General features: G+C 40.0%; 3 protein-coding genes across 4 annotated transcripts in view; 2 read left to right on the forward strand and 1 right to left on the reverse strand.

Annotated features, from left to right (window-relative positions):
• Window positions 1-179: 179 nt before the first annotated feature.
• Window positions 180-11,694, reverse strand: LOC105427563 (uncharacterized). Its single transcript, XM_025218403.2, has 3 exons — window positions 5,626-11,694; window positions 1,114-4,289; window positions 180-475 (listed from the first exon to the last, which is right to left on the reverse strand). Exons 1-3 carry the CDS (start codon window positions 5,707-5,709, stop codon window positions 307-309), a joined length of 3,429 nt encoding a protein of 1,142 aa, XP_025074188.2. The 5' UTR covers window positions 5,710-11,694; the 3' UTR covers window positions 180-306.
• LOC105427562 (methyltransferase-like protein 25B) lies at window positions 11,690-15,432 on the forward strand. Its single transcript, XM_011639344.2, has 8 exons — window positions 11,690-11,874; window positions 12,060-12,169; window positions 13,430-13,697; window positions 13,790-13,938; window positions 14,065-14,370; window positions 14,642-14,795; window positions 14,863-14,975; window positions 15,052-15,432. The coding sequence occupies exons 1-8, from the start codon at window positions 11,758-11,760 to the stop codon at window positions 15,326-15,328; spliced, it is 1,494 nt and encodes a 497-aa protein (XP_011637646.2). The 5' UTR covers window positions 11,690-11,757; the 3' UTR covers window positions 15,329-15,432.
• Window positions 15,433-16,115: 683 nt separating this feature from the next.
• sm (heterogeneous nuclear ribonucleoprotein L) overlaps window positions 16,116-25,672 on the forward strand; it is a 162,174-nt gene continuing 152,617 nt past the window's right edge. Inside the window, exon 1 of one of the 2 annotated variants that reach the window (XM_089075942.1) lies at window positions 16,116-16,603. In XM_089075942.1, the coding sequence (XP_088932068.1) occupies window positions 16,541-16,603 (63 nt within the window). In that variant the 5' untranslated portion in view covers window positions 16,116-16,540. The remainder of the gene's footprint in view (window positions 16,604-25,672) is intronic. The other variant, XM_011639537.3, reaches the window with a different exon arrangement.

Here is a 25,672-nt window from a genome sequence, read left to right on the forward strand (position 1 = left end):
AAATTCATCGCTTTTTTTTTTACACTATTTTTCATTGATATTCGCATAGCCAATATATTGATCTAAATATCCGAGTTTTTTTTCCTCGTCACGAAGCAATAAAAAGTTTAATTTGATTTAATCAAAGCCACTTGAGAAATATGTTACATGTTTACGATACAAAAAGAGACTTTTTTATCCCCCAACAGGATCTTGATTATTATTAGTGTGTTGCAGAGCTCTATGAAAAAGGAATTTCTGCACTTCCGGCCATGGATTAAATATTTTTAAATATTTCAAAGAAAACTTTCTTTACGAGAATTTAAGTTAATACGTCGAGAAGGTAGAGTCGTCAATGGAATCAGTGCCGTCGGAGTTGCTTTCGGCAGCGTCCACGAAGGCCGTCGAGAGATCACCGGCCAGCTTGCTGACGGAACCGGAGGTCACATCGTACATGAAGATTTCCTTGTCACCCTGATCGTCACCGTCTTTCGGCCTAAAACATTGCAGTGAATCCAAGTGAAAGCGCGCAGCCTCATGAACTCCTTGACTTTCAAGCAGATTCACGAGACGGGCATTATAATACGTGACAAAAGAATCATATCAAAAAATTAATAAAGCGTATGGTCAATCGGCTCGTACACGTAAATAAAGATAAAGAAAAACGTAATTATGAACAATAGTCGTTATAATGAAATTAAGAACTTGAGAAGAAGAATTTAAAATTAAAATTATTTGCAATCGGGTGACAAACAAAAGAAATGTAAAAGATAAATTTAAATAGTTAGATTTATACAAATTTAAAAAATAAATAAAGATAGTTCAGAATTACGCACTAACAAAAAATAAAGACATTTTTTTTTTGTTTAATCAGTACACGATAATCGTTTTAAGTAATTTAAAAGTAATGCTTAAATTTAATATTATATTACATTATATTACATTATCAACACGAGTATAGACGCAAAGTGATGTAATATATCAATTTTAGAAAGCGGCATCGGAAGAAGCGGCGGAAGAAACTAAATGTCTAAAAGTGCCTGAAGCGTTAAAGGAAAACGAATCACGCGACAATCCTATTACGTGCACGCGTTACCGCGTAGGCGGATGGTCGGATGGCAGGATGGTACTTACATGGTCACCAGGAGCACGACGGATTGCCTCTGCGGCTCGGTGCGGCTCTCCTGCTCGAGCCACTTCTTGTAGTTTTCAGCGGTAGGCTTCTTCATGAGCTGCTTGAGAGTGTCACCGGCGAGAAATCTGACCGGCTGCGCGTCGCCGCCGGCCTTCCTGCCGCGCCGCTGCGATTCCGCGATCTCCCTCTCCTCGCCGGGAAAGTCGTAGTCAACGGGCGCCAACACCACGACGCTCGAGATCTTACGGCCGTTGAGCTCCGGCACGTCCGGTATCGGAAAGGACGCGCCGCTCACTTTGAGCGGCAGGTAACGATTGTACTGTGCGGTGTCGCCGCGCGCTCCCACGGTCACCGGTTCGAGCCGGGTCGCGTCGTCCCGTATGTGCTGCTCCGCCACGGCCCGGCCTTGCTCCGTATTCGGATCGAAGCGTACTACTTTCATCTCCACGCCGCCGGGCCGCAAGGTGGCCTGCTCGAACTTGGTCGAGTTGCCGCCGCCGGAGTTGGCGGAGGCGGTGATCGCCTTCTTCGTCTGCTGCGTCGTCTTCGAAGGTGGCCTTTTGACGATCGCCGGCACGGGCTCGCTGCCGGCGGCAATCGCCGCCCCACCCCCGGCACCATAAAAATTCGCCAGGGCTTCCGGTGGCAGTTTCTCGATCGGTATATCGCCAATTTTGTCATAATCGAGAATCTGAATGTCGGCATTTCCCAAAATACCGGAACTCAACAGCTGCTCCCTGATATCGTCCGGCACCTCGTCCGGCAGATTCGCGATGTTCTCTTTGATCTTGGCCGCCTTTTTCGGAGAGAGCGTCGTCGTGGTTGGCGCCTCAGTGGTCGTGGTGGTCGTAGTTGTGGTAGTCGTCGTTGTAGTCGTCGTGGTCGGTAAGAATGTTCTAATAGTCGACGGCGAGCTGAAATCCTCAGAGGGGCTGACTGGCGTTGCATAGATCTTCTGCGAGGGATTGTTCTGGAACAACGGCCGACCCCATATCGAGTGCTGCTGAGAGGAAGTGGTCTGCGATCGTTGTGGCGATGTCGGAAGATTCTGCGAGAAGAAGTCCTGCGGGCTATTCTGATAAGATTGATGCTTTGTTAGTTGGTATTGTTGCTGTTGTTGCTGTTGTTGCTGTGGACCGTCAGAGATAAAGTGATTTGACGGATTTCCGGAGAGTCGCTGGGAATTGGGGAGAACGTTAAGCGACTGCGCGGATACAAACTGATTCTGAGAGAGTTCGGGTAACGCCGTTGGTTGTACCAACGTGGGATTCGGTGGGAACGGGCCGGGATGAAGAGGATTCTCTCGGATCGCGTAATGCTGCTCCAACTTCGGTACAGCCTTGAAGATTTCACCCGCCGGTCGTTGCGGTGATAATTGAGGCGGTAATTGTGGTTGCAATTGCGACTGCAATTGTGGTTGCAATTGCGGTTGCTGAAGCTGCGCTTGATTATATTTGAGTTGTGCGCGATACCGTTGTTGTTCCTGAAGGAACTTGAGTTCCTGTTCTTGTTTTCGTCTGCGTTGCTCTTGTAAACGTTGCAACTCTTGCAATCGCTGTTGTTCCTGCAAGCGCTGTTGCTCTTGTAATCGCTGCTGCTCTTGTAATCGCTGCTGCTCTTGAAGTCTCTGATGCTCTTGTTGCCTTTGATGTTCCTGCTGTCTCTGTTGTTCCAACAGTCTCTGTTGCTCGATCTGTCTCTGCTGCTCCAGGAATCGCTGATGTTCTTGATGCCGCTGCTGCTCATGCTGTCGTTGATGCTCTCTTTGCTTCAACAGTTCCTGTTGTCGTCGTTGCTCGTGATAACGTTGCTTCTCCAATTCTTGCTGCTTGAACGGAGGTAATGACTGCGGTGGAAGCTCCGCGTTGAAGCTATTCGGTCTGGATAACAGTTGCTGCGGCGGCTCCGCATTAAAGTTACCAGGTCTACTCGATGGCGGTTGCTGCGGTGGTTCCGCATTAAAGCCACTAGGTCTGATCGGCGGCGATTGCTGGGGCGGTTCCGCGAAGTTATTCTGTGGCAATTGCAACGGCTGGGTCTGCAAGTGAACACTTTGATGCGACACCGACAACGCGGGCGGAAATCCCGGTTGTTGCGGGTGATTAATGTTAACGCGATGCTGCGGGAGACCGAAATTGTTGAAAGGCGCGCGTTGCTGCACTTCCGGAAGGCTTTGAATCGTTATAGGATGTCGCTGCAATGGTCTCGATGGAGGTAGCGGTGGTGGTGGTGGTGGTGGTGGCGGTGGCGGATTTCTCAAGGATTGTTGAGGCGGAAACGCCTGATGATGCGGCAGTGGTTGCTGCTGCTGTTGCTGCTGTTGCAAGAACGTTGTCGCCTGCGATTGCGGCGGGAACGAGTTAATGATACGCTGCTGCGGGAATGCAGGCGGTACTCGCGGCGGTGGCACTGGTGGCTGCAACGGCTGATACGGTCCGTGCTGTCTCTTCGGTGCTCCTGGCGACGTCGTCGGCTTGCTGATATGCTGCTGCGTACTACCTCCAGGCGTCTCTAAATCGCTACGTTTGCTGTGACTATTAGGTGGCACTTGCTCGGTGCCGAAGGTCACGCGGATGCCGCTGCTACCAGAGTGGTACACCTCGCTGTCGGGTCGAATAATAGCGCGCAAGGTCGTCGACGGTTCCGGAGGTGGTGCCGGTGTCACCGTATGTCTTGGTTCTTCCGTATACGGCACCGAGTTGTCTGATTTGATTTCTTCGTGCTCCTCCACCGGCGTTAGCGCGGGAATCGGTGGATCGTACACGACGCGAGTCTTATCTCCATAACCCTTCTTCTTTTCGTATTTCACATAAAAAACTTGAATAGGTTCCTTCGTCGGTCGCGGTTGAGGAGGAAGAGATGGTGGCACCGGGGTCGGAAGAGACTCGTTGGATTCTTTGATAATAATCTCGATGATTGGCTCAGGTTCTGTCGGGTAATAGCTCAATGGGGTTTCCTCATACAGATCATCGTTCTTCGGGCTCGCCAAGGGATTATATAATGGATCTCTCTGAGAGTATTGCACTATCGGTTCCATTTGCACGGCATACGGCGGCAGACGACCACCCTTTCGCAGGTGCAAGGTGAGCTGCTGACGTTTGTCGCGATTCTTCGACGATGGACTCTCCTCCTTGGCGATGGTTGCGACGACGAGGAGCGTCGCCGCCAGAAATGTCTGAAAAAGAGATCGGCGCGTGACACATCCTTTTATATCGCTAACTATATTTATATAAAATTGACATTTGTTAAATTTTTTAGTAATATGACAAATATGATTTTTTTCAGGCATTAATTTGAAATAGAGTCATCTTTTCGACAATAAAATTTTCTCAGAAATGGTACATCGATTCTCGTAATCTAACCGGTTGACGATGTCAGCATTTCAAGCTGAACATAGCATTAACATAGTAGACGAAAATATAAATATAAGAAGGGAGATTCAACGCGCTCTGATAACCGAGTAACCCGTTTAATAACCAGAAAACTCATCCAAGACCTTAACGGGCTTCGAATCGATTGGTATGCTAGCAAGAATCGAGAAACAGTTAGCCTGATAAGTGATTCCCAGTTGTAATCGCGTTCTCGATATGGCGAGGTCGACTCTTGCGACATTTCTCGTTTCTCTGAAATCATTCGGTTCCCAAACTTCTACTGCCGGGAGGCTGTGAACTTCCGTGTGCTCGGCTGATTGTCTTGTCAAAATTAAATAACGTATGTATCTATTTTCTTGACTAAACATGCATTACAATAACATAAATATTTAATGAATAAGTAAAAACTGCTTAATTTTTCTCACATTTTAATTCTTATTTAACTAAAATTTTTCTAATATATTAGAAATGTTATATTTAATAACAATAATTTAATATTCTTCAATCAAATCAATAAGAGTACTACTTTAAGACTATCGCATTAATTCTATCGTGATCAAATTAAAACGTTACTCAAATTTGGATCGTTAATTAAGTTCTCATAATTCTAAAGATATACATTGCTATGCAATGAATTAGAATACGCCTCGATATATCCTCGATGAATCCTTTAAAGTCCATCGAGAAGTGGGTGAAGGAGAAAGAGAAAGAGAATCAAAGTTTAAGACCGGCGTCGCGTTTCACCTCGAGAATTCGGTGCCTCTCTCGGTGCTGGTTAGCATATTCGAATGAGGCCCCCGGAGTGCCTCTTTTTACTTGAGACGGCCGCCTCGAGCGCCGCAAGGCCGACCGAGAGAAAAGCGATTCCGAACGATGAGACGATGTCGCGATTGAACGACCATCAATCTCCGCGGCCGACGATTAGCGGCCGTATCGTTGCCGGTCGCGTCTGCCGCGATTTATTAGCGCACTTTCCCCCGCGTGCGTGAGAGCCGATACGCTCGCTGATTACAAATGATAGAACACCGAGGGGGGTCTCGGGATCGCGAGCGAGACGTCTATTACAATGAAAGTACAAGCGCCTTCGTCAAAACGCATCCATCCGCCCTCCTCGCGGATGCGCCCCCCCGTTATAATTACCAGCTTGGCGAACCGCATGCTGCGATCGTGCTTCTTCGTCCTCTTCCTCGTGTCAGCGTGGGGCAGATTCATATACACACACATACACGTCTCACGCCCGGCCGATTCCTCACGTTAGAGGCGGCTGACTCGCGACATGACACCGCTCGAGACAATCGGACGTGCCTTGGCTGAACGATACCGAGCGGAACCTCGCATGGAAACTGAGGACAGAATCGGACCCAGGGGCCCGTTTCTCCCTACTCGATGCCACCACCACTGGCGGCCACCGCTCTTCAAGAAGCTCCTCTCTAATATCGAAGACGGTGGAGCAGCACCTTTCTCCGGGGTCCCCCTCGATGTACGCTCTCGCCTCGTTAGTGTTCGTGTCCGTCGTACACGTGGAGGCATATGTAAATGGAAGCGGTGGAGGGGAAAAAAAAAAAAAAACAAAAAGAAAGAAAGAAAGAGAGAAGATGCGCGGCATGCGATGCATATCTTCCTCGCGCACGACAACTTTCTTCAAATCCGTCCCACCGCGCGATCGGGCGTAGAGGGAACGATTATACTAAGCGTCCTCACTTTTCCGCGACCTCCAAGGCCCATCGAAACCGAAACTAGCCTTTCCTCCTCTTCTCAACGAGGACTATTCGGTGAAAGAGCGTGATGGAGTCTTAATGCCGCGAGCCCCGAAGGGGATTACTTTCGCTACGGTACTAAGCTTCGCTATAAGCCATGACTTCCTCAAGATAAGTGATCGCTTCCGATCTGTTTAGTAATCCTGTTGTCCATGAGAAAGGATATATCGATCGATTCGGATCGGATTACTATGCGAGTCGCACAACAACTGATTGTTCGAACTGGACGTTCTTCTTGCCCACGAACGGTCCTCTTGATGAACGGATGCAATTAAGGCGGCTGCAATTATAATATCATTAGCATTTCTAGTCTCCGACTTTAATACGGGCCTTGCCTCTTTCGGAATAATCATTGCGCCGACTTTCGTGAACGTACGCAGCAGGCGACTTGCACGTTGCATTCTCCGAAAACGATGCAATCTTCGTTGATTTCGCGGAGATACAAGGGCTTCTTCTATTCTTCGTGTAGAATGTATTTCACAATAGCGCACGATATTATGAGCGGATTGATAAAGCGGATTGATCGCGCGATACAACGTGCGCAACTAATTTTTTTCTGTTCTCTTTTACATTTTAAAAAATATATTTTTAAAAGTTTCTTATACATGTGAATAATTATATTTTTCAAAAAGTATAGTATATAAAATAAATTGCTCTTAAGTATATAATAGAAGTTGCTCTTTCATAAATATTACTTCAAATAGCATGCGATATCTCCCGCGCACAGAAGCCTCTTACAGAAAACTCCGTGTAACGCAAGACATCATTCAGATCTTCTTACATCAACGTATGACGGATTCTGATTCTGATCTGATAAATTACACGGAACATTTTTCCGAGTGTGATGTCGAAGCTGCGAGATGTGGTAAGATGTTCTCGCAAGAAATCACACACAGGAGATTGTATATAAGTCATGTTCGTCGTTGCGAAAGGCGCAGATTCAGTGGAGCAATTGAACGAGATGACCCGCTAGAGACCTCCCCCAGTTGCAAAAGTGCTCCGCAAACGCTCCGCGGGCATCTCGTGTTTCGCACTTGCGCAATCCGCTTCGTTCCAGCTCGGCCGGATCATCAGAGCCGATGATTTTCTATCGTCCCTCTTGACCCTCTTAGAGAGAGGCCGGCCTTCGATACCACGGGGGAGCGGGAAGGAATCGGGGAGAAAACCCTCTCACGGGACCGATGACAGGCGAGTCGCATAATTTCGAAAGTTCGCGAGGGAATCCGTGATCGGAGTCGGATTTCTTTTTTTCTCGCATTTCCTATATATATATATATATATATATATATATCGGCACTCAATCAATTTCGGCACTAGCCGATGTCCGGCACCGGGCGATTTGAGTCTCCGGGCGTCGAGATTGGACGTCGCTTGTCCTACTTGCAAACTTTCACTTACACGTTGGCGTAAGAGGCTGTCCAAATAACAGCCGGCAGACTCGAAGATGATGAATACAGGATTCATCCGTCCACGCGGGACGGTCAGTGATCCGCGAGCCAAGGCGATATTTCACGCTGACTTATCGCCACTTCGCCGGGAAAACGATATCGTTCTTAGACGTCCTCCTAAGCGTGTATAATTTCGCACGCGAGAACGATTTATCACTTTTCCGCGGTACCACGATGGATGAAGCGACGGTATATTTACCTCTAATCTGTTTCTACTTCGGTGAGGAAGCTCTTTCTCCTCTTTTTTTCAGAATGTGACAAACGTATATCATCAACGTCCAACCCTGTCCAACTTTCTTCTGATTATAAATTAATTATTTAGTTTCCAATATTCCAAAATAGTTTTATAATTCGATCATAAGATATAAATCTCAGAATCAATTAAAAGTAGCTACTTTTAAAAGTAGCTACTCGGAGTAAAGCTTGAAGAACACGAGCACGCTATTTTCGAAATTTTTATCCTATTTCCAATTAAATATTAAAACAATACAACTATATTTGATTCGTCTAACGATTGAAATCGCATTATCTATCGATACACGATATATCTCGTCGAGTGTTAAACACCGGAAATGTTGTACAACAAGAGCTAAACATCTGCTTAGTAGAAAAACTGTGTTTGTGGAAACGATACTTTCTAATCCGTTTCCTACAATACGACCACCACAATTAACTTTATCTAATTAAATACTTATCGTTAAATTTAAAATTAGCTTTTGCAGAAATTTGTAGCAACGCTTCATCGTCGCGCAATTTACACGATTTACGTGTTACGTGCAGGTCTTATGTTATAAGTTACATCTAATTGCATCTGCTATCGAGCCGTGTATTCAGGTGCGAAGAGCGTGGAAACTCCCTCCGAAGCCGGGAAACGACGTCTGTCACGCGGTCTCCACGATTGCGAGACTGATCCCCGTAACAGCAATGGCAAAAGATTGCGAATTTGATTCTCCCAGTTCTCATGAAAGTGCGAAGGATACGATCCTTCTTGTAATACGAGCGCTAACTACATACAGTTCTTCGAGAGCAGTCCGCTCATGAGCAATAACGTAACTGTTGAAGAGTGAAAGTGGTATCCGTAAAGTGGGACGCCACGGGAATAGCGCTCGCTTTTATAATTAATAAACAAAGCCTACCAACAATTCTCATCGTCCATGCGACTTTGCATTCAATGCGACATTTTTTTTATGAGACCTTGTCGAGCGCTGTTATCCATCTCCGGTCGATGATCGAGACCTTTCTCACGCTCGCTTTTTATTCAGGAATCTTGCGCGACGGTTACGGAAAATAACGATCCAATTATGAAAATTCTTTATTTAAGTCATAGTTGTTAGAAATTAATAAAACGCTTCAGGACGCCGTTTTTTAAATATTTGTACGCATTCTGCTTGTAAAAAAAATTCAAATCGTTTTACATGTTAAAAAGTGTATTTTTTCAACAGCAAATAAGACAATTGACCAGCCAAATTCGAGCAAATAAGGAAATATAACAAATAAAACAAATTAGTCATATAATATTTTAAAATGTTTTTGATAAACAGATGATTTTATTATAGATTATTTAAAAATGTTATTTATTTTGGTTATTTATATATTATTGTTATCTGTTCCCTTTTCTAATTATATCGTGATATATTATATATTAAAACGTTGATTACGTTTTATTATCTTCTTCTATTTTATATGTTCTACGGTTTTTTCAATTTTATTATATTGATGCTAATAAAGACTACATTAAGTTCGAAACATTAAAAAAAAACATCTTAAAATATTATCTCAAACGATATAAATGATCATTATGAAATAAAAAAATGTTTTCAGATAATTCAAAAAGAATTCTATAGAAATGTACATTTTAACTTCTGTGACATGTCAAATCAAAGTTCTTTTTCTTATTTGTAATAAATTTGAAGAGAGTCGCCGAATCCACGAATAGTACATAATAGATGAAAACGCGGTTGAGTTCCATTTCTCGTTAACTAAAAATCATACGAGATAGAATAAAAGGCTATACTACATTTATAAGATTTTTTAATCACGTTCTAATGTGAAGTAATGATGAAGTGAGCCCAGAGATCGCATTCTTGATAATGCTTTGAAGATAAACCTGTAAAATTGGTTCTTGGGAAAAATAAAGTTGATAGTACATACAATTTCATTTAGTTCTGTGTAACAATTAATTTAGAGACATAATATTTCTCTGAAAGATATATTTGCTATTCGTTAGATATACCATCTAAAAACTATTTCGATTTCATTGCGAATTCTTACATGTTTATAAAGATTATAAAAAGATTTCTTTTTGTATTTGAAAAAGAACTTAGAACTGACATAAAAAATGAAATTTTGTGACTCTTATAAATATTTTCAGAAATTAAGATCAGAAATGAGATGAGAGAATAATACATTTCATAATTTAGGGATTTAAAATAAATTATTTTTTGAATTTTCTATGCTATGCTATGCTATGCTATGTAACTATGTAATTTATCTCATATATGTATATGTCTTCACTTATTCGCTTGAATTTGGTCTGCTAATTCTCTCTTTGCTGCTACAAAACAACGAGCTTACAATTTTATTTACTTTTTACTTAAATATATTTTTTTCTTAATAAGTTTCAGAACAGATTTCGAACGAAAAGCAAGAAATAAAATTACCTTGAAAATAATAGCAGCATTAAATTATCTTATAAATATTATTTTTTAATTTTATATTGTGATTCAATCATTTATTTATTTCTGATTATTCATAGTTTCTTTCATTTCTGCGTTCAAGTAGTGTGTGTGTGTTTCATTTTCAATGAACTGATCATCAGATCTCCAGGCTGCTGATCTGCAGTGACCCAATTCATAAATGTGGAAAATTCTCACTCGTGTTTTCCAGCGTGAGAAAAATATTTTATAAGCTACAAGAGAGTTGCATGTGCATTAATCCATATCTTAACTAATTAAGAAACAGAACCGACCGAAACCAACACGTGATATAATATATCGTAATTTACGCGGTGACATTTATTTTCAAAGAGATTTATAGGACAATAAACGTTAGTGCGATTTTTTTTTTTAAATTGGAATTTAAAATGCCAGCTTCTCCATACGTCTCAAGGAGAAGGCTTTTAACAGTCGATGTCCGGGTGTTCGCCGGGACATCGACTGTATAAGCGGAAAACTGCATAACTGCGTTATATAATTACATACTGCGGGCCGTATCAGACGAAAAATTGCCTGTAATTGATGTTACGCCCGATGCACTTTCTATTTCAGGTGCAGCGGATTGGCACTTCGCGCCCGCCGCAATCGGCGCCGAGAGTCTCTTCAGATCGAGAAAAAAGAAAAAGAAAAGGGAAAGAAAAGAAAATCGCTTTCCATTATCTTCTCCAATCGATTAAAAATGTAAGATAGCAATTTTCCGAGTGCCGCGGCGTTATCACGGTCAATTTAATAAATCATAAAGAAGCGTGAAGAATAATAAGCATTAACTTTCTCCTCGACTAAATCACTCGCGTCACCACTGACGTGTTTATATTAGCAAGGGCCCCGGCTCGTGCGAGTCGTCACAAATGGCTGTACGTTCGTTACTTTTTATGAGATTGTAATAAATTGTAGGTGCCCGCGTATTGGAAAATTTGTAAATACTAACGCAAAATTCATGCTATACTTTCCATTTCATGTACAATAAATCAGCCATCTTTCATATGTCCATGCGTGAGAGTGTGCGTGGCGCACGCACATTCGACTTTCTAATAAATAATTTCCGATAATAATAGATCAAAAAGATAGGAGATATATATGGACGATATATATATATATATATATATATATATATATATTTATAGTTGAATTTTAACACAATCTGAGCAGAAAATTATGATTTAATAACATGAATTCAATAACATAACAGCATTATTAGCATAAATGGATAAATAAACGATAGAAGAAATAAATTTGCATATTTAATTCATAAGTTTTAACGATTTTTAATGAAGAAGGAAAAATATATCGCCTGCCCAATCAGCGTGTCACAGAAAGCCATTCCGATTACACTGTCCACTTCGAGACACAACAATGGCCGCTCTCGTCGGTACGTGCACATGCAGGACTTGCTCGAAGGCTCGAATGACAATCGAGAGAATCTTCAACTTATTAGACGCATACGGCTGGTTGTTAGATTCGTATGTGGTGGTACGTAATTTAATAAAGATAGCCTCGGTGTCGCACAGCATTCCGAGCTTTTTTTGCCCCGCATTCTCTCTCATATGTGTAGTGGTGGACACACGTAGTACAATACATGTCTTTCGTCTTTCATCTTTCACTTTATTTCTCATGAACAACGTATCGACCTCAAAATCTGGCGAATCACATTGCAGGATTTCTTCCAAGAGCAACTATGGGAGAGACTACCGGACAATTGGAAGACCGTTCTGCAAACCGTGTCACCCGAGGAGTTTGGAAAATGGCTAGCCGGAGACATCTCATGGTAAGTGCATGATTTAATCTCGATTGATAAATGCCAGAGGCATTATTTTACCGATTGAGTAACGACTATGAGCGCAAATTAGCGATTAATTCAACACCGATAGAATTGCTTCGAGCAAAATTTCTAACTGTATGATCTTTTTCTCCGTGCATTACAACATAAATAACAAAAAATTAATTTTATCTGTTTCAACAAAATAGCAAAATTATTATTTGATAAAATAAACAATTAAGACTCTGCTCTCTCGTAGTCACATTGGTTTTACAACGAGAAATGATGTTTTATAGGCGAGAAATGATGCGCATAATTATAGATTGCAAATTTTTTGCGAACTATATCTATAACTATATCTATAACTATTATTTTTTCCTTGAAAATCATAATAGTTTTGTAATCTTGAAATCTGTAAATTATGCAGCAAATTGAAATGTCTCTGGGCGTGGTCAACTTGATGCTACAAATGCTTTGAAGCAATTTTTTGATTGGCCAATTGATAAAAATTTTTATTCTGATTGGTCAATTAAACTTTTTGAAGTATTTGTAATAAGATTTTGACCGTATTCTCTGTCCAATAGAATCGTAAAATAATTCCTGAATTAACAAGTCATATTTCAATCATGTTCAAGTGGCCATAACAATTGAGTATGACTGAAAATAATTCATTATTTTAAACATTATTTATATTATATAGATACAGACATCTCAGTTTGTTGCATATTTTCTAGGTTTCAGGATTACGAAACTTATATTTCTCAGGAAAAACTGAAGAATAAAGATATATTTATATCACAAAGAACTTTCTGCATGTCATTCTTGTTTATGACATGGCAAAGTAGTCGAAACTTAAATTGATTGGAATTTGATAAAAATTATTTTAATTTATCAAATAATATCCATATGATTTATTTTTTTTTATTATATAAATAACTATAATTTATAATAAACTATATTATAAATTATATTATAAATAAACTATATTATAAATTATATTAAAATTTTTTTATTATATAATTTTATTATATATTATAATTATTAGATGAGTAAATATTTAAAAACGAATTATAGATTGTAATTTTATTATAAATTCTAATTTATTTTGTTAGTTGAGTTAATTGATTTTGAATTAAAGTCTCGTTTTGATGATTTCGTTGATCTTTTTCCTAAGACTCGAATCTGACGCAAGTACATTATAGAAATTTGGCCGTGCAATGTATTTGTAAGCTCATTGTCTGTAATTTAACAGTGTATTTCGTCTTTTAGCTCACGCATATGGCCGTTGTCACTGCTCGCACTCCGACAAGCTGCAAAATATTTGCAGCTAAACAGAGATCATCGAAGTGATGAGAGTGCTTGGCGATGTGACAGAGGAAAGAAGTTTGAATGCAATTCGGAAAATTTTGTCTTGGAAAATAAAAATAAGGAACCGCACGATACATCTCATCAAACATCCGCTTTAAACAAACATAATAATCTCTTCCTGAAACATATCAAAATAAAAAAACAACATGAGATACAACAGATAGCGCGGGTATAAATTTTGAAATATTAATTTAGATTAGGTGCGAATATTTAGAATTCCTCTAAGAGGAATCTTAATCTTAATCTTTTATCTTTACACAGATTTGCGCGGATTGCGCGCAAGAGTCCAACACAAAATGCATTGTAGATGTGGGAGCGGGCGTGGGTCATCTAGCCCGATCTTTAGCGTTTAAATATGGCCTACGCGTGATATGCATCGAACAAGATGCATTATTATCACAGCAGGCCAGGTAGTTTACCGTTAGATCATCGGCTTCTTTATTTCTTTTTTTAATCTTAACAAACTTACTATATTCATTACCTATCATCTCTTCAATATTTTTGCTATTCGAAAATTAGTTTTTTGAAAATTATAGGAAACGGGATAAAGAACTATTAATATCCCTATCTAAACATTTGCCCGACTTGATAGTAGATGTACCGCAACACGTATCAATTAGGCTGGAAAATAATAACTCCGATCAATCAAAGACAGTCGAGGACATGCAACAAATTTTCTACGATAACTTCAATTTGAATGAAGAGAAATTCAGATTTGGCATTGTAGGGCTGCATCCATGTGGAGATCTCGCAGCCACGTTACTGAGACTTTATACGTCTCGATGCGAGACAAAATTTATTTGCATCGTGGGATGCTGTTACATGAAGCTGACACAGTCGCAGTACGTCTGTGAGATACTATAAGAGTTTAGATGCAATGGATGGGAATAAGGAATAAGAAATTAAATATAAAAAATTTGGACAGAAAATTATTTTTGATCAATAAGAAAACCTTGATATTTCTTGATTGTATATTGAAGTATATATCGAAATTTAATTTTCTGTTCCTAATTCTCTTTTAGTTTTTAATTTTTTTATTCCTTTTATTATGTCTGAACTCTAAGCGTCATATTTGCGAAATTACGATCGCACTAAATAATGAAATGCATTTAGATATACAAAGGATATTTTAAATGGATACCCGCTCAGTAAATATCTGTCGTCATTTGCAAAACATAAATTGTCCTATACAGCCTTAGAAGTGGCATGCCACGCTATTGAAAATTACTGCGACAAACTGATGACTGGGAATTATGAAGATTTAATAGTTGAGTATTATATGCTATATAACTTATATAAATTTATTACTATCAAATTAAACAATTTCTTTTTAGGTTCATGCATATAGAGCCATTCTAGAAACTATTTTAATTAAACGAAACAGCCACCTACGTCACACACAAGTGAAGAATGTTAAAGTGACGAAATCTCTTTCAACATTTCAACAGTTTAGTACAATTTTTTCAATGTGATATTTCAAGTATTATTGTAGGAATAATCGATCGCGCTTGTATTTGTTTTAGATACTGCATGGCCGCAACCGCAGATTTCGAACCAAATTTCCGGCCTGAGGATTCAGATTTTCAAAATCCGCAACTAAAGCTTTATCTAAATCAGTGGCAGCAGATCGTGATATTCGGAGCGTTACGTACTATGTTGGCGCCATTAGTAGAGACTGTAGTATTGTTGGACAGATTTCTGTATTTATCTGAACATAATTTGTCTCCCATATTGAAGCCTATTTTTGACGCTAGATTATCTCCTCGCAATTTTTTACTATTTTCAATGAAAATTGAATGAACAATCGTTTTGTTAATTATATCTAAATATTTTTTATATATTTCTTTATAGAATAAATATACCGATGAGAGGAATTTGCTCCGATGATCTTAATCTTGATATAATGTTGTTAACGTTATGATCCTAAATAATGTTCATGATCCTAAAAAGTAAAATTAGCTTTGAATTTTATTTTTAAAAGCATATTTGTCATTCCTTTCAACAGTTGTTAAACCGTGTTTTTTCTGCCTAAAAAAGTCTTCACCTCACATGCCTTGTATGGCTACTTACTGACTGTCAGGAAGAAAAAGAATAACTTATGTTCATTTTTTAAAATATTTTTAAAGCGATCTTGTTATTTTGTTTTATCTATATTTTTTTTATTAAATGGCATGCAAGAAACTTTAATATATATCATTGTTCGCGTATCACGATTCCAATGGCTGCATTCAGCAGAGAAAGCAGATCAGTGAGCGTTCAGCAGTGATTCTTTATTATGATTGATTTCTATACTTCATTCAACGAAGATCTAAAGGCAAGGCCAATCATATTGAAAAATCACTGAGCGCTCACTGATCTGCTTTCTCTGCTGAACGCAGCCTATGGCAACGTAGACTCAAGAGCCTTAATGTTACATGAAAATTCAATAAAGTTGCAACTTCCAATAGGAACAAGCGACACGCTGCGCGATCGAGTAATAGGTCCAATCGGAGCATGACTCTCGACGGGAACTCGGCGCGCGCATGACGATGGCTTAACGATGGCCACGAAAAGGCGCTTTGTGGCGCCACCGGTAGAGCGCGTCGCGATAGCCGGTCACCAGTTCGCACGAAACGTTGACGTTCCTCCGGCGAGATCCAGTTTCCTTTAAGCCGCTCTCGCGCGTTTGTCTGTTCTCGTCGCGTCGTGCGTCCTACCGATTATTATTTTCTCCTCCTCCCCCCTTTCCCGTCCGCGCGCACGAGATCGTCGGCACGGTGTTAGAGGTATCGCGGGCGGTATACACAACTCGCTCGTGTCGCCGTCGTCATCATTGTCGTATCGTCGTCGTCGTCGTCGTTGTCGTCGCTGCCGCCGCCGCCGCCGCCGCCGCCGCCGCCGCCGCCGCCGCCGCCGCCGTCGTCGCCGCCGTCGTCGTCGTCGTCATCATCGTCGTTGTCATTGTCGCCCTTGCCGTCGTGCAGCGTCAAGTGTCCCCGAGTTCAAACGTATTCGCCCAGTGTACAACGGAGAATGGCATTTAACGGAGACGGCCCGCACTCCAAAAGGCAGCGGCTCGAAGAATCCGGACACAGGGTGAGTGCGCGCGGCAGCTATCACGCTATCACGCTGTCTCTCCCTTTCGCGTCTCGCACCGTCGTTCCGGCTTTCCGAGCGTTTCCCATCGCGGCCTCTCCTCACCCGCTCGTCGACGACACGACGTGCATTACCGCGGCCGCCCGCTCTCGGCTCGCGGCCGCGACAACGGGGAAAGAAGCCGCGTCGCCATTTATCGGCGTAATGATCGCGACGCGATGCGCGCGTGTTCGCCGCGCGCCATCGGAGTTTTCGTAGCAACGCGCGGGGCGCCATTTACCCGCGGGTCCCGACATACGGTCACGGCGTGTAATCGTATGTGCAGCGTGACGCGACGCGACGCGACGCGACGCAGCGCGCGTCGCCGGTACGATCGTTCGCGATAACAATGGGATCGCGATCGCTTCGCCGGTGACGACAGTCGCGAAGCGTTTCGACGCGACCAGACAATCGCCGCTTCGCTTGGCTATCGGTCGCTCCATTGAATACGAGAATATCGCAATGTCGCCTCCCCCTTCCCCTTTCCCCTCCTGCCGCCGCTGCGAAAGACGAGGGGACCGATAATTCGCGGGTTAATATGTCCGTCGATCTTTTAAAACTCCCGGGACTTTATTCGATCGAGTATCGCGTCGAAAAGAATTATATTAGGTTTGTTTTTTGTTCCTGCATTAAAACTTTTTATCTCACCTCTGTCAAACTTCAAATATATATTTTATTTCAAGTACGACGAGTGTGTGCTGGTTTAGCTACAAAAAACAAACCAATTATCTCGACATTCGAGATTCGTAGGGAGCGTTATTTCTTCGTTACTTGCGCTTCCGGATTCAAATTATACGATTTTTTTTAATAATGCTAATAAATAAATCGAGATTTGCGAAGATTTTTATATTTTTTAACAATGAATTATGACGTTCTTGTCGAAATAATTAACCGTTTTGAACAAAAACGAATTGAATTCTTTTTATCGAAAAGAAACGTTTTTACTACTAATGTATCTTGTAGTTATTTTTTAGTTACCTTTACGTATAGCAAATATGATGAAAGAGGGAAAACACCCTCTGAAAATGCCACGAGATCTCGAACGATCTCATAAATTTGATGGAGAGAATTTTGTTGTTGAAAGTTGCGATCGGAAAATAGAAAGCGACTTCTGCACGTCAAACGGTGCGCTCGATTCAATTTTCATCTTATCTAAAAGATACACGTACACACAAAGGCATATTGTCGCATATTCTTTTATTCATGTATTCTTTCGCAAAACTGAAAGTCAAGTTTCTCTTAACCAAGTTTTTCGCAGCTTGTACGAGTAACAAACAATGAAGAGAGAACGATAAGCTATTATCGAGAGTTACATTTAAATGTGCAAACAGATAAAAATTTTTTTTCAATTCATTCTAAGAAAAATAAATACCGATTGATTTTTGCTATCGAAAAATTGATCTCAGATTGGTTGTGAAAACATCTGTAATCTATTATGAAATTATTATGTTGTGTGTTCGAGGAATTCGCTATTAGCGCATTTATCTATCACATCGTTCTATCTTTATCACTTATTAGATGTAAATCAAGAATAAAATGACGCGCTAATAACGTGTTTCCCGAACGCTGTAAGCGAGAATATTTTTCTTATATTATTTAGGGTGGGTTGTTCCATCTTTCGATAAATCTCCACTTACTCTCACTCTTTCGCGTTCTCTTTTTCTTATTCACAGCTTTATCCATTAAATTCCATTTATTCGAAAGTGGAACAACCCTTAGAATGATATTAAAACCGACCCTTAGAATGATATTAAAAAATGATATTAAAAAATGATATTAAAAAATGATATTAAAAACAATCATGATTGGGTTGCCATGCTGTTTCGTATTTTAATTAAAAATTATTGTAGATTATTTATGAGAGATAACAGAGTTACGTATATACAAGAATTTGACTTTTACGAAGTTTCGTATTTATTAGCTCGCTATATTCCACGTATATCCGTATTTCGATATCACTTGAAATATTCATTAGCGCGGTTTACCTTGTTTACTCCCACGCTTCGTTATGCATATAACGGACAGAATAATTTTGCTTTAACTAACGTTTCCCGGCTTAGCTACTTTGTAAAAGCTCTCAAAAATTATCAACTCGCGTAAAACTTAACGTTACAGAGAGCAAAGCTCTTGTGAAATCTATTGTCGAGTTTAAAATTTAATATTGTATACGGACATATTTATCGTACGGCACGAACGCTAAAATCGCGAGTACAATCCGAGTTGTCAGACTTGACTTCACGACTTGTCCATTACGCCAATCACGCTAATCACTAGTATTCGCTCATTGGCTCCGAAATACCCGAGTTTTCGGAGCATGACTGATGGGAGCCTCGAGAACTCCCTCCCCCCCCCCCCCCAGCCATGTTTTCAAGACACGTCGGCGTCGCGAGGGCAACCTGTTATCTGCCACATTTCTCGACGATGTCGGCAGGACGCATTATTCTCGTCACTAATGAATAGTGCGAAGATGATGCACGTTCGAAACAAAGCTTGCACGCGCGCTACGATGATCGATAATTCCGGACGCGTTATCAGCGCGCGGTGCACGGACATCGCGACGGACGCTCCCTCGAGAGATAATCGTGACGAGAAATGTCGCATGTATACGAGCCTCTCAGAAATCAAATCATTGGAACGCGATTTTATTTTCAAACATTTTGTCTCTCGAGAGTCGATACACATGATCATAATTTTTATCAATTTCCCGCGTTTTTTTATCTCGCGCAATCGATCGATTTGACTTTCGTGGGGCTCATACGGAAAGTACGGGAGCTTCCCATTTATTTTCGCGACGTAAAATTCTCGTACTATCGATAGCTGATAGCCACGAAGAATTCATGTGGTTCGTACTTCATCAAACACTCTCTCTCTCTCTCTCTCTCTCTCTCTCTCTCTCTCTCTCTCTCTCTCTCTCTCTCTCTCTCTCTCTCTCTCTATCATCCCCGTTTTTCTTTTACGTCTTTTACGTATAATTTATCTTTATTTCGCGACTGTGTATGATCGTCAATTTTTCCTGCGCTGCGTTTTATCGCGCGCCTCACAAACGTGTTGAGACGCGATACGTGCGTAAACGCTGAGAGGGGTTCATCCCCCTTCAGCACTTTGCAGCTTTGTCCACACGTCGAGTTTCGAGTGCATCTCGTCAGTGCGACAACTCGGGCCGCGCTCGGCAAGTAATCGAATCGAGTTTACGATCCGGTTACACGAATCGACTTTCGTTCGCGCCGTTACTGGGCGCGACACGGGGTCAATGGACCTTTTATGTCAGATGCAACTAGTCCATGTATATGCACCGACCGTATTGCGGATCGAATGTATAGATAATAACGTATACGCGGAAAATAAATATATCATTCGCTCTATCGCAAAATCGAATGAAGATTCAGTTGCGCCACGCTTAGAGGCTCATTAGCAGTATGTAAATCCTTCGTTTGCACACACATCGGGATATCGAAGAGAATTCTCGAGTAACATAAAATCATTTCGTGTAAGATCGAATATAACGTTTAATCTTCAATATTTAATCCGATACGATAAGCCAATTTTTATGCACCCTTTTAATACTTTGTTCTGAAAAGAAAATACATTTCTAAGAACAATAAATACGGTTTAACCGGTAAATCAGGTTATTATTATATAGTTTGTTACGCAAACTAGATCGCTTATAGAAGCTTAAGATAATGCATAGTCCGCCATAACATAGCTTTAAATATAAAGGTATCATAACGGTAGCGTTATCAAGGGAAGATTATGGACTTGCATAAATGTATTAGATTACTAACTTGTGTACCCAGCGGGATCAACAGGGATTTGCAAACTATTCATCTATTTAACGCTTCCAATGAACTGCTTGTTCTGTAATCTCTTCTGTTATTTTCTGTAAAAAAAAAAAAAAGCGAACTTTATATATATATATATATATATATATATATATATATATTTTTGTAATCCTAAGAATACTTAACATTAAAACGTCTATCGTTAGCTCGATATTAAATTAAACGATATTAAATAAGTTTTAAATGGATCTTTTGTTTACGACTAAGGATTCACCTCTCCAGAATTATCCAAAATCGATGATCATCATTTTATTTATTCTATTTTTATCCAAATTCCTCTGCTCGAGAATTTCGGCGAAGAATAATTCGAATGCAAATCGATAGAATATAGCGTTATGCTCTCGATCGTTAGTCTATGACTTCGGATACGCAAGCAAGATCATTATTATATACTACTATCTCCCGATCTTCCTCAGTTACCGTTACTATCGATAATCATTGGGAAGATCGATGCACACGTAACGTCTTACGTATGCATGTGCAGATCTGCTGACATTTGAGTGCGCCACGTGCTGTTACACGCGCATTTGGTTTATCGACTCACGGCTTTCCGATCACACCGTGTCGTTCTAGAATTCTCATCTTTAACTCTACGACACTCGCAGAGTGAGAAAGATGGATCGATCGCCGATAGTCAGAGAGAAGTTCTATATTTTGATATTGAAAGAAAATAAGTCTAACTCGTCGATCCCGTTTACTTTTTTTTATTTTTTTTTATTTTATTTTTTTTTTAGAATACGAGGTTATGCCCCTACTTTGATTAAACGCAGATGATTTGCTCGTTACCGCGGTGACCATTCTATGAGATATTCTACGAAATTCTGATAGAATTAATATTTCTGCTGCCGTTTCCGATTTCATTTTTATAAATATGGAATGGAAATATAGAATAATTGCTGCAGTCTAATGATATCGCTGGACCGATAATCGTTACAACTTTACGTATCAACCTTTTTTAATGTGTTTAAAAATGGCTTGGAAATCACCTGAATTAAATCGGTTTCTCTATTGTCAAATGTTGATGATACGGGAATTCTGACACGAACTGATTGTCTCGATGTCGTTCCTGCTCCGTTTATTAATATTTCATCTCCCCTGATATCGCTCGAAGTTATAATTCACTCGGCGTATAGATTGACATTTCATTATTATTTCTATTTGAATAATTTATCAAGCAATTGGAGAAATAGAAAGAATAATTTTATCGGGACGAGTAGTCGTGTGCATGATTCACCGGAAAAGAAAACACGAGCATAGTCTTTCATTACCTCCAGTTATTTTCCACGTTCTCCAAATTTTCTTACCGCGGTACATTTAAATATTGATCTTGTTCTATAATTGTTTATTTTTGCGCAGCAAAAATATTTCTCTTTCCCCAAAATTGATGCCAGCTCGATAAATTCCTCATCTTCCGATAGCCTCATATTCATCTGAAAAAAGAGTGGCGAATAAATATTTGCCACTGCGACCCTCGCGTACTCCGGAGAAGATTTGATGTCGATCGTTCCTTGCGAGACATACGGAAACTCGCAGTGTTAGCACAATCGGACGAAAGTAGATCGTGAAGGCAAATTTACTTGCTCGAAAGCTTGAACTTTGGCATAAACCTCCAGAGTGGCAAATCGATTCTCTTGTTTAAACTCACTGCACGTTATATACCATTTTAATCTTCAGTCTGACGTAAAATGATAGCGTATTAAATTACTATTATCTTTCTTTGTATTTTTACGATAATGATCTTTAATGCATTTTGCTTTCTTCATATTTTTTTCGATACTTGGTATTTTTACATGGAAAAAAAAAAAGATTTAAAAAATGACCACATTTTATAGACGTCCATTATTTCTTGAAAAAAAAAGAGCTCAAAAATTACATGAACATTAATTAATCATCATTAGTTGCAATTAAGTCTGTTTGATACAAGTGAAAATTTTATATGTAAAACATATATTATACACAAAATGTGGCATATATTATACACAAAATCATATCTTTACACGCAGGTTGTCATGTTGAGCCTTAAGATAGTTGACCTTGTTGTGTGCTTTCGATCATTCAACTAATTTTTTTCTGATGAAGAATCGCTTGACATATGTATGACGGAAGCATAAATTTTCAATGCGCCGTATGTGCATGTATGTGTGTGCGTGTATGTATTTGTAGCGGGTAGTCACGATATTTCTCTGAAGCGAATCCGCTCTTTCGCTCTTCGTCGCCAGCTTTTGCGAGCGACATCATTCGGTAGTAGCTGCGTTTCGCATATAGTCGCAACTTTTTCAGCTGTCTGCGCCGCTCTTCGTATCGTTTTACCTATTCGTCGCATGTACAAAATATTCTGGGGGAATATGCTTCCGGCTTTCGCGCGGATTCGTATTTGAAGAACTCGGAAAAAATCAATAGCAGACTCGCCTATCTCTGAATAACTTTTGAATTTTTCCTGAATGAAAATTTCTTTCAAGTGAGATTTAAACTACTGGTCTAGTGTCTATTAAAAGATATTCTGGGTCTTTGTTTTAAAATAAAAATACATTTTTGGTCTCTTTCTGATACTCTGGCTTTTGTTTTTCTTTTAGTTCACAATGCATTAAGTGAGTAAAAATACACATATATATATTTTTTTTTTTTCAAAGATATTGAAATGCATTAATCGTCATTACTTATTTGTTGAATTAATTATTTTATGTTTTAAAAGATATGTTAAATAATATATCTTTTTATAATTTAAATGACAAAAGATGAGCACTTGTAATTTTACAATATCACTCACGTTAAATTTTTAGAACAAAACGTAAAACACTAATCAAAATTCTATTTTATCCTTTTTTTATCCGATTATCCAGTTGTTTGTGTTCAATTTTATATTGACTAATACAGAGAAAAATTTTCATCGATAAGCAGCGAATCCGAAGAACAAACGTAAAAGTAAGCATACATATTTTGACCTTATGCTAAAGCTTCTATTTCTGGAAGTAGCGGCCGCGTTTGAACACCTGAACGAATGGGGGCCGACCTCACATTTGTCACATGTTCACTCTACCCTATCGAATGAATAAAAATACGATTACCCAAAGAGAGGGATGGTAACCGTATTTATCACTTGTCCGCTTCTCTCCGCGTCGAGCGTTCAGGAGGCATCGATATCTAAAAGTAGCGGTCGCGCATCTCTGCGCCCGAGCGAAATCGCGGTATCGGTCAAGTCTGCCAGCGCGAGGTCTGCCGTCTCTCAAACTCGACCGGTACTGTTCTTTCGTTTTACAAGCTTCTCGGTGTGTGTCATGACGACCGAAATATCTTTACTTCGAGTATACTCACACACGTGCGTTTCGTGCTACCAACGACGAACGCCGAACAGCGCAGCCTCAAAGTAACTCCGTATGATGATGTATCTCACGTGGAAAGACCGATGCTTCGTCACCGTGGCGAATGTTTGAAATCGGAGTACACAGAGCGAGTCTCTCTCTCTCGCTTTGTGCATTCTCACTTTGCTCTCGTTAATCCGCGATGCGAAACAGCGTTGGATACTTCTGCCGAGCGTGGCGCGATTTGCTTGATTTCCGTGCACATTAATTCGCCACGGTTGCAAGACAACGAATGGTTACATATTTTCAAGTGCTTCATTAATGATCTACTAATGATAGAGTTTAATTAAAGAAAGAAATTAAATTATGACTTTGCTAATAACACTCGATGAGGATATATTTTTTTGATCGCCATATTTCTCGCATCATTTGTAACTTTTATAATATTATTAATTTTTTTATTAATTTTCTGCTTGAAAAGTTTGTTGGACCTTTTAAGGCTTCTGATTAATCACCGCAGTCGAATCGTGACCGAGGAAAGACATAGGTTTTTTTACATCATTTGCAAATAAAGAGATATTTGGATAAAACAACACTTGAGATCGCTTTAAGACATTTGTGAAAGTGGACAAGAGTGAACGGCAAGAATTCTATTGCAACTTCTTACTTCTTACTTCAAAACAGGATAAATTAACAGGCATGAGAAGTGATATGTGACAATGATTGTCAATGAAATTTTTTATTGCACAATTTTTTATCGCATATTCATTATTAATTGTGCAGATGTGACTTGTCTTTACTTATCAAATTCGTAAAAATGACGGCGACTAAAGTTACTTTTAAGTTTTAGATATAAAAGTATATTTTTTTCACTTCTTTCAATAGCTGTCAAACCGTGTGTTTTTCTTCCTGAATAGACTTCATTTCACGCATCTTTTACGGCTATTTATTGACTGTCAAGAGAGAGAAGGATAATAGCCGTCCATTTTCACAAGTGTCTAAAAGCCATCTCAAATGTTATTCAGATATCTCTTTATTTTCAGATAACATGCGATAAATTTTACTGTCATTTTTCACGTATGTCACGATTTCAATATAACTGCGGCGACTAGTCAATTATAAAAAAAATTTGCTTTGCAAAAACTAGCACAATTAACACAAATTATCACAAAGACTACAAATTATTATCAGACTGTCTAATTGAATTATTACGAATGTCGCGTGTAAATATCTTTGGTCAGTAGTCCGCGATATTATGACGTGCATTCACGAAGGTATGAAAACAATGCGTCGAGCGCAAATAATCGAAATGATACGTCACGCATGAGATTCTCGCGAGAGATTAATGAAGTATCCGTCGGCTGCGGAGGGGCGACAAATTTCCCATCACGTGGAAATAATCTCGCGTTCCGGAGCTACGAGCGGCCCAATAAATTCCCAGCCTACTACCTCTCGTCTCTACCGGAACATCGCATTTGGCGAACTCGTGCCACGGAATTGCAAATGAACGATGACTCGGGTGCACGCGCGCGCGCGCAAACCCACCGTTTTCTCGACGCAACGCAAATGTGGCTTTTACCCTGCTTCGTTAGACAAATGTCCCGCTCGGTTGCCGCAGGATAAGAAAAGGCAATCCGTACAGTCTCGCGTTTCTTCCGCTATTAGACGATGCATCTCGTGTTGCTAACGAGAGCAGAGTCAACTTCGGATATTGGGCTTTGATAAATTTTAGTTTATTTGTTTCCCCTCGCGAGAACGAAAAATTGCCATTTGTTATTATCGTTATCGGTTGAAATTGAACGCTGAACGAAATTTTATGCTGAAGACATAATATAGTGTTATATAATGTAGTAACAAGTTTGCAATTGTGGAAGTTGCGGTAGCCTTAAAGC

The sequence above is a fragment of the Pogonomyrmex barbatus genome, unplaced genomic scaffold (genome assembly GCF_055798465.1).
Source record: "Pogonomyrmex barbatus isolate J1 unplaced genomic scaffold, ASM5579846v1 scaffold2, whole genome shotgun sequence".
Taxonomy (NCBI): Eukaryota; Metazoa; Arthropoda; class Insecta; order Hymenoptera; family Formicidae; genus Pogonomyrmex; species Pogonomyrmex barbatus.